Raw genomic sequence first — 9,267 nt, forward strand, 5'->3', positions numbered from 1 at the left:
AGGTTTCTTTTTACTGATAAAACCGGAGGTGGTGGCATTTCATCTTATTTTACACACTCTACAGTGCTGTGTTAGTCGTTAAACACTCTTCTTTATATTTTGCTTCAAGGAGACAGACTTTGTTGTAATTTTTTTAAACCTCCATGGACGTTGGCTGTTTAGCCCCTTCACTTTCAGTCCAGCTGTTTTCAGAGGAATGTCTTTGTGTTTAAAGCCCCCAGCACTGACCTGAGAACCATTCAACTTATTTTTAAGATTTTCTTTTTATCTGTAATGGAAATAATGCGAGTATTAGTATTCCTGTCATTTTGATATTATTTTGTTGCTGGCCGATGATATACAGGTGCAGGACAGTTAAGCATTTCCTTTCTAACGCAGCTCAGTTTAGCACGATGGCTGCCAACAGCAGCTGTACGCTTTTACACTTAGTCTTTATACTGATAACAACATCACTTTTAGCTCTAGAGTTAGGCTAACACTTGGTGCTAAGCCGGGTGATTTCTGGCTCCAGCTCCATGCTTGAATAAGAGACTGATATCATAGAGAAGCTCCAGTTCGAGTCCACTTTGTGTGTTTATGGTTAACATAACAAAATAGGATCTATTCTCTTTTTTTTTTTTTCCCCTCAATAGTTTGATTTCTTAATCTAAACATTTTGCATGTGTGGCTTCCTTTCTGCCTTCTGATTATTCATTTATGTTCATGTCTCTGACAGGGAAGTACATGGCGGGCTGCTCCTTGTGAATCAAACTAAAGGACCGTCAGGTTTCTGAACGGGGATCGCTGAAGGTTCAGAGAACTTTGCACTTTCAGCGCCTGAGTCGAGGAACTCGCTTCCTCCTGTCAGTGTCCTGCTGCTCTCGGACCAATTCTTTTCTCTAATTTATCCCGTGTGCCGTCGTACGTTCAGCTGTCCTCCTCGTCCAGGAAGAAAACTTTTTTCCTATTAAATCTGTGTCCGTGTTGTTCTGTACGCCTTTGTGTCAAAAGACTGCAGACTGAGATGTGCTGTTGATGACTTTTCTTGAATTAGAGAAAAGTGTGAATAAAATAAAACTTTACTGTCCATGAAATCTCTACAGCATCGAGTCAGTTATGAGCAAACATCTTGTACAAAACCTTATAAAAAACTTGTTTGTAAATCTGATGTTTGTGATGAGATTTGATAAAAATAAAAGAAGTGCTGGAACGTTTTGTTTGGTTTACATCGATTTATTACACTGTGACCAGGTACAAAATACAGCTGAACTATGCAGTTTATTACAGACCGTCATCTGTCCTTAAGCTAGTTAAAGTGTAGTCAAGAACAGGTTTAAAAATACACAAAAATAAGGGTTCAGTATACTTGTAAGAACCTAGTTCAATAAAAAATAATCCTCCGTCAAAAAATCTAAAACAGCCTTACAAAACATTACAAAGTACACATAGAAATTATTTTTCCCAAAGCACTTTAAGGCAAATTACTGTGACAGGCACAAGTTACAAAAAGCCTTAAACTCAAATTCAAAGATTCCCATTGCTACAACAAAATCCTCTGTGAGGGAAACGAGGAGGGAAAAAAAAGAACCAATTTCAACACAAAACTCCATTAAATCAGATTAGTCCATATAAATAGATTTTATAGTTTTTTCCTTACGTCAGTTTAATAGCTTACGGAGAGCTTCAGCGCTGCAGTAATAATTAAATTTCATTACATTGAACAGTTGAGATTGGATACAGATTCATCACACACGCCAGTCTAATCCGTTACACATCAAAGCATTTCTTTCTGATACAATGTGACCAACCAGGTAACAGCATGAACAAAGATTAGGCAAAGACCAAAGGCCACGAAGCACACACTGTCTACATCATAGAAAGATAGATATATATATAATTTATGGATTAATTCCCCAAATAACGCACTGGATTTTTCTATTTCAAACAAAACGTAAGACTTGAACTCGGTAACAGCGTGAGGTCAAAGGATTCGGGGAGTGCGCGTCGGCTGGGACGCCCACGAGATCGTTTTTGGTTTCGAGGCGTTTGATTCGTCTTGAAATGAGCGAGTCCAGATTCCAGTTCAGGGGTTAACGTCCCGTCTCCGTAAAGCTGATTACTGTGGATTTGTTCTGACTGCGTGGCAGCTGAGTAAACTGCCACAGAGCCGTCGCGACACTCAAACCGTGAGGAGGAACGAGGAGAACTATTTACATTTTATAAAAGAACCGGGTGAGGGACACGAAACAGTGGCTACTTTTCATTTTTTGTTTTTTAAATAGTTGCCTCATCGCGTGAGCCAAATGAGGCACAGCATAGAAATCTGAGGTAAACGGGTCAACGTGTTACACAGCCAAGCTAACAGCAGGAGCTTCCTGCCTTACCGACTACTGCGACATTACGAGGTCCTGCCTGACACACGGAGCCGGAGCTGAGGCTCGGCCGGTGGGAGCAACTGAGGAGAAAGGTCCTTTGGGTCTACAGGTTGCATGTTCTTGTTATTACCCCCCCGCCTGCCCAGCGTTCGCTACGAGCTGCGGCAAAGGCAACGAGGAGAGCACACCTACACATAATCACTGTTAAAGGTGCTTCGAATGTTTGAGGTTTGGAGACGATACATTCATACTGCGGTAGAGGCACAGCTGAGGGACAGACATCTCAAAGTTAGCAATCTAAGGCACTCAAATGACACTATGGCACAGCTAGTTAGTCTTAAAAACAAAAAGAGGGAGGATGAATCACCAACACCACACATCCAGTAAAAAAGGAAAAGTACTGCACACACTCATTGACAGTTGCAGCAAAAACAAAGATGCTCAGACCTGTTGCAGAGTGGCGTAAAAAGAAACAACCCGTGAGCTTCTCGTATTTATAAATGCTAGTGAGGGGAGAGCTGACATTGCTACACTCTTGTCTATGTACATTGCACACACTGACTGCAGGAGGATGCTCGGCCCAGGGGCCAAGAGCGGCGACCCGAAAGGCCTAAAAAAACAAAAAACAAACAAACAAACAAACGAGTGAGATGCTGGTCGGTGTGGCTCTCAGTCTGACCCGTTCACACCAGACTCACATCTCCTGCAGAGGGTGGCTCATTTCGATCCTCTCTCTCTTCACGGCCGGTTCAGTCGGTCCTCTGGATGCATCGGCGTCGCTGCCCAAATCACTCATCTCATCTGAGAAAGACGCATCTGCAGAGACGCACACGGCGAGTGTGAAAGCAGTGACCAGTAAAACTACAATACAGTGAAATGCATTCCTAACAGCACCCAGAAGGTTGATGCTGTTCATCTGGACTTAAACTGAATTGTATCAAATGAAAAATGAAGATGAACCTTTTTCCATGAGTGAAGGCATCATAGAGGTCAGGTCACTGAACTGTAATTTAGATGAGAAACTGTCAGTCGCTGCATAACTTAAACTATTCCTTCCTCGCTCCTTAAACACTCTCACCTCTCCCATGACAGCAATAGGAGTTTCTCCAGTGGCCTGAGCCACGCGGTGCTCCACCAGGTAAAACATGTACTCGTCGTAAAGAAGGCGAATAAGGTGGAAGGAGCCGAAGCTGGCTGCACTGCGCAGAGTCAGATCTCTGATCACCATGGAGCTACAAGAGAAGGAAAGATGTCACGTCAAGGAGCTACAGGGAGCTTTACAAGCTAAAGAAGGTTTCTAAAAACACCACGCAGTCGGCGGCTTATACTGGAAGTGTGAACGGAGACGAGTCAACCACACCGACCTGTAGAAAGACCATTTGAGCAGGAACTGGCGTGCAGCTTTGGGGAAACTGGGGCTGCCCTGGTGAGGCTTCAGAACCTGAGAGACCACGTTATCCAGCCAGGTGGCCCACTGGTCCAGAGAGCTCTGCTGCTGCAGGGTGACCTTAAAGTCCTGCTCCAGACGCTGAACCACACTTTCGTCGCACTGACACACCCACGACGCCTGCTCCTGTTAGACACAACAAACACGCCACATTCAGCAAGAAAACCCCAAACACGGTGTCGACACATTCACTCCCCGTGTGCAACGCAAATATTTGTCTTTTCGACGTGAGGTTTTCCGCTCACCTGGACGTTGGCAAAGTCCACCCTGTTGAGGTCAGAGAGCATCTGGTTGATCTGGGAGGTGTTCTGGAGGACGGCACGCGCCGCCTGAGCCAAGTGGTTCAAACTGGTGTATCGTCTCAAAGTCTGAGCAAACGCGCTGACCACGGCCACCTGCGCACAGAAAATACACCGTGAGCCCGTCTGACTGGAATGAGACCGAACAGATGAACCGTTTGTTTTCAGGCTGAAAATCTGCACCAAAAATAAAAAGCACGGCTATTTTAAATGTCACAGCGATGCTTCAACATTTATTTATTTATTTCACACATGGTACAGCAATAATTCATTTCCCATACACAACCTTCCTTTCAGTTAAAGTCACTGTTTCCATGCATGAAAAGAAGCAGGAAGAAGAAATTCTTACTGACACCTGCCTGTGATGTCTGTGACAAAACAAGTAGGCAACCAAAATTACACTCTGACAATATTCTGCACATAAAGCAAACAGAACAATATACTCAACAATGAGCAACACCACGAAATCTCAAACTAAAAGGATCATTTTTTCAACAATTAAATTCTGTTATTTTCAACTTCTTCATATTGCTTTATCATTTTATCCTTATAGCAGATTTTAAATGGAGAAACATTTGTTCTTATGCCTGTGACTGTTGGACACATTTGCCTTTGTGTGGTTCGACAAACCGATGCTTAAAATAAAACTTCCTTCTGCCGCACAATACAAATAAACTTTGTAACTTAAGGTTTTATTTTTTGCCTTAAACATAATAATTAATGTCTGTAATTTTAATCATTTTGATTTTATAAACAAGCTATTAGTGTGTTCTCCATATTTAACATTATGCATAACTCGAAGCTTCTGTAATAAATATAATGGTTTCATATTAGTCACGTATGTATTCCCCCATACTTCAACACAATAACTCACATAAGGTAGAAACAATGAAAAATATAATATTCTCATTGTCTTGTAATCTAATATATCTAACATTACCCAGGATATAAATACTTTTAGCCAACTTTTTAACATGTTCAATATGAGGTTTCCATGGTAACTCGTCCACCATTACACCCAGAAAACAGATTTCTGTCACTCTTTCAATTATCACTCCCTCTATAGATAATACCATCGCTTCCTCCTTTACACGGTTTCCGAATACCATTACATCAAATCATTGTTTTATTTTTTATTTCAATAACCATAATTTTAACCAATTCTTTCAAGTTTTCTCCAGAACAACAGAAATTTGTATCGTCTGCGAACAAAACAAAGTGTAACATTTCTGACACATCACAAATGTTGTTTATATAGAAATTAAAAGGTTTTGGTCCTAAAACAGAACCTTGAGGGACCCCACAGTCTCTTTTCATTCCATCAGATGAGTCGCCTAAACACTGCACATACTGAAACCTATTATCTAAATAGCTGCTTAACCAGATCAACACTATTCCTCTCACATCATAAGTTCTTAACTTAGAAATCAAGATGGAGTGTTGCAGAGTCAAAAGCTTTTTTTAACTCAATGAAGACCCCTACAGTATATTTATTATGATGTGTTGCTGATGAAACGTCTTCAATAGTTTCCATTAATACTTCTACTGACTTTCACTTAACAGCTGATGTTTTTCAATGAAACTATCAAATCTTTGTGCAAAGAGTTTTTCCAAGCACTTTAGAAAACTGTGATAGCAACGATACTGGTCTGTAATTATTAAAACTGTCTGTCTCCAGATTTATAAAGAGGGATAACTTTTGCCACTTTCATTCGAATAAAATGAGATTACAAATATAACAGAGAGGTTTGATTATACAATCCAAGGTCTTTTTTACGATGACCACGTCTCGCCCATCACAGTCAGTGGATGTCGTTTTTAGATTCTGCTACAATAGCTATGATTTCCTTTTCAGTGATTTCCTCTAAAAACAGACTGTACCACTCTGCTGTCTGCTCTCCATTCTGAATCATCCTGTTTTCTAATTAAGTTTGCCAGGTTAGGCCCAATATTTACAAAAAAAGAATTAAATTCATTCACCACTTCATTCATATCACGTACGACCTTATTTTTCTTATTAAAGTAAGTAGGTAAATTTAAAGATGTATATTTATTACACAATACGTTTTTTTAAGATATTCCACGTACCCTTAATATTATTTTTGGTTTTGTAAAATAATTTATTATAATACTCTTTCTTAGCCTCTCTCATAATTAATACCAACTTATTTTTATCAACTTTATATTTCAGCAGGCTTTGTTCTAAGTTTTATATAATCTCTATACAGGTTATTTTTCTTTGTACATGCATTTTCTAGTCCTTTTGTTATCCATGGTTTACCAGTAGTTTTCTTTTGCTTATATAATACCAGTGGACAGTGATTTTCATACAAAACCAAATAAGTATTTAAGAATGCCTCGTATGCAGCATTAACGTCATTGACATAAACCTCATTCCAATCTTCTTTCATAAGGTCTTGCCTGAACTCATTTATTGCATCATCATTTCTAATTCTTATATATCTGTCCACACACACGTCCTCCTTTCATGTCATTTTATAATCTAAAGTAACAAAAAACAGGTAAATGATCACTTATAATGTTACTTTCCAAGCAATTCATGAAAATGTGATCAATTGAAGTAGCTGACTTTTCAGTTATTCCACTAGGTTTAGTAATCAGAGGGTAGAACCCTCTTCCAAATAATAACTCAAAAAAAATCTGATGATGCCTTATGATTGGACGTTTTTAAAAAAATCAATATTATTAACACCGCAAATACAGAATGTCTTATTTCCCTTTACCTTGCTCAATAAATCTTCTACTACATCTGTGAATGTTTCCATCAGTGTCCCAGGCCTCCCATACATACAAGTAACAATTAGATTCCTCTTTCTTTCCATTTCTATTTCTACTGTCACACACTCCATTAAATCAGCAATAGCCACAGACATATACTCAACCGTTTACATTTCAAATCACTATCAACAAAAAGTGCCGGACCTCCTGCCTTCTTATTAGATCCATTTAATATCATTCATACCCATCAATGTGAAAGTCCCAACGCCTTTCCTCACCCATCCATGTTTCTGACAGTGCTGTCTCTTTAAACTTGCCTTTCAGATTATTCAAAAAATCATTGATCAGAACAAAACTTTTATAGAGGCTTCAACAGGTGAAATGAATTAATGAAAATGTATTGAATCTTCAGTCATTGTGATTGAGTATTCTTTAAATGTCTGTTATCCTTATGAAATACTCATTAACATCCGTACAAGTATTTCACCACATATTTTGAGAAACCACTCATACCTATACAGTTCTTTCTGATCCATAAATAACTGCGGCTCAGATCGATATCTCGTCTCTGCCCAGTTCCATATCCACCTGCAGCTTCACACTAATACTCTTCCAGTCTACTGTCTCATACTTTGCCATTTTCCCCCTCCGACAGTCGGAAATAGCGTCTTTCATTGAATAAGTTCGGCTAGTTGTTAGCAAACACATCACAGACCTTCTGCCGTCCGACCGCAGCAGTGCAATCATCCCCCGTAGTTGTCCTGATCATGAAGATCCCTGATCATTACAACCTTGGCTTCTTCTGGTGTTCCGTTGAGCTTTATCATCACTTTGTAATTTCTCGTCCATGTTGCTTGGATTTTCTTTTCTTTACGCATGATACGGGCTTGTCTGCCAATATCGGCGTTCTTTTTTGTGAGATGTTCATTCACATATACTCCACTCCCTTTCAGTTGTCCGGACTGCCTCAGTAGCTCAATTTTGTGTTTTCGATTCACAAATTTTACTACGATTGCTCGAGGTGTCCTGGCATTCTTTCTGGGGAGGGTGTAACACGCCGCGATGTTGTTGCTATGCAGGGGAAGTTTTTTTACTCGCAAAACCTCCACTACCTGACGCTCTAATGTTTGAGTCTCAGTAACTCTTGCATAGCTCCTGTGTTTGGTTTCCAAACCGGTAATAATCGCGTCCTCCAGTCGTGCATGCTGTTCCTCCACTCTCCTTCCTAAGAGCTGGATTGTTTTATCCTTTTCCTTAATCAAGCTTTTTAATGCTTTGATTTGGTGCATTAAAGTCGTTAACATTCCTCGTTGCTTAACTATTCTTTCGACGTCTGTTAAGCGACAGCTTAATTTCCTCCAAATCTTCTTCAATTTTTCTCATCTTTGCCATTTTTTCCTTTTTGTTTGTTTGTGTTTTGTTTCAGGCAAAATATATTCGACTTAGAATTAATCACACAGCCTATTCTGAGACGCCAATCTGGCTGTAGCTGCGTTCGCCATCTTGGTCACCTACATCACACGGAGACAGCTGAGGTGGTTTGGACATCTGACGAGGATGCTTAATGGGCAGCTCGGGCAGCTGTTTCCGCCACGTGATACCTCGGGCCTCGGGGTAGACCCAGAAAACACGGGAGAGATTATATGGAAAGCCTCTGTGTTACCCCCAGATAAGGTGGAGGAGAGGGAGGGCTGCTGCCCCCACAACCCAGTGTCCAATAAGTGGATGGATGGATAAACAAGATTCCACAGTTTTCTGATAATTCACTGAAGAAATCTTCAGAAAAGAATTTTTGGGTAAACTTTTAAGGTCATATCACCATGCAGTGATACACAGATGGACATTTAGCAGCAGCGTATAAAGAACAGTGATGTACATCACAGCCAGTAATAACACATAAGCACAATAGTAGACTGTATCCAACCTCTGTAGGTAGTGGGCAGGTGCATTCATAAAAAACAGATCACTGTAGTGTTGAATGAAACACTGATCACACAAGAGTTTGAAAAGTTCACAGCTGAACATTTGTGGAAATATGATTTTAAAAGCCTACTTGGAGAGTTGCTGGGTTTTATAGCTCACATAAATCATGTGCATGCATGCAGACAATCTGAAAAAGACTTCTGCTGATACCTTAGTGCGGATGATCTCTTGTGGAAAGCTGGTCATGGCATTAGTCAGCCAGCCCTCCAGACTCTTGGCAAAGTTACGGATGGCCTGAGTGAGAGTGCCTGAAGAAAGAGAGCAGCCTGGATTATCATTACTGTCCCCACTCTGCAGAAAGCCTTTCAGCGAGAGTGTAAACGCCGTACGCTGAAAACAAAGAAATGCCTCTAATGTGTCAGCATGTACGTCAACACAGCGAGCCCCTGGTCCTAAATTCATCCTGTTGTCACTCATCAGTCTTAACTCTCAATATATTGCTTTA

The 9,267-nt window shown here is 40.3% G+C and overlaps 1 protein-coding gene across 1 annotated transcript in view; it reads right to left on the minus strand.

Annotated features, from left to right (window-relative positions):
* Positions 1–1,196: 1,196 nt before the first annotated feature.
* The window catches only part of rfx2 (regulatory factor X, 2 (influences HLA class II expression)), a 30,278-nt gene continuing 22,207 nt past the window's right edge, over positions 1,197–9,267 (minus strand). The window contains exons 12-18 of the mRNA XM_013910853.1: positions 8,973–9,208; positions 4,047–4,196; positions 3,719–3,927; positions 3,433–3,586; positions 3,315–3,357; positions 3,053–3,170; positions 1,197–2,964 (exon numbers count right to left, since the gene is read on the minus strand). Of these exons, the coding sequence (XP_013766307.1) occupies positions 2,796–2,964; positions 3,053–3,170; positions 3,315–3,357; positions 3,433–3,586; positions 3,719–3,927; positions 4,047–4,196; positions 8,973–9,208 (1,079 nt within the window). The 3' untranslated portion in view covers positions 1,197–2,795. The remainder of the gene's footprint in view (positions 2,965–3,052; positions 3,171–3,314; positions 3,358–3,432; positions 3,587–3,718; positions 3,928–4,046; positions 4,197–8,972; positions 9,209–9,267) is intronic.

The sequence above is a fragment of the Pundamilia nyererei genome, unplaced genomic scaffold, assembly GCF_000239375.1.
Source record: "Pundamilia nyererei isolate P.nyererei 1_Seehausen unplaced genomic scaffold, PunNye1.0 scaffold00050, whole genome shotgun sequence".
In the NCBI taxonomy this organism is placed as follows: Eukaryota; Metazoa; Chordata; class Actinopteri; order Cichliformes; family Cichlidae; genus Pundamilia; species Pundamilia nyererei.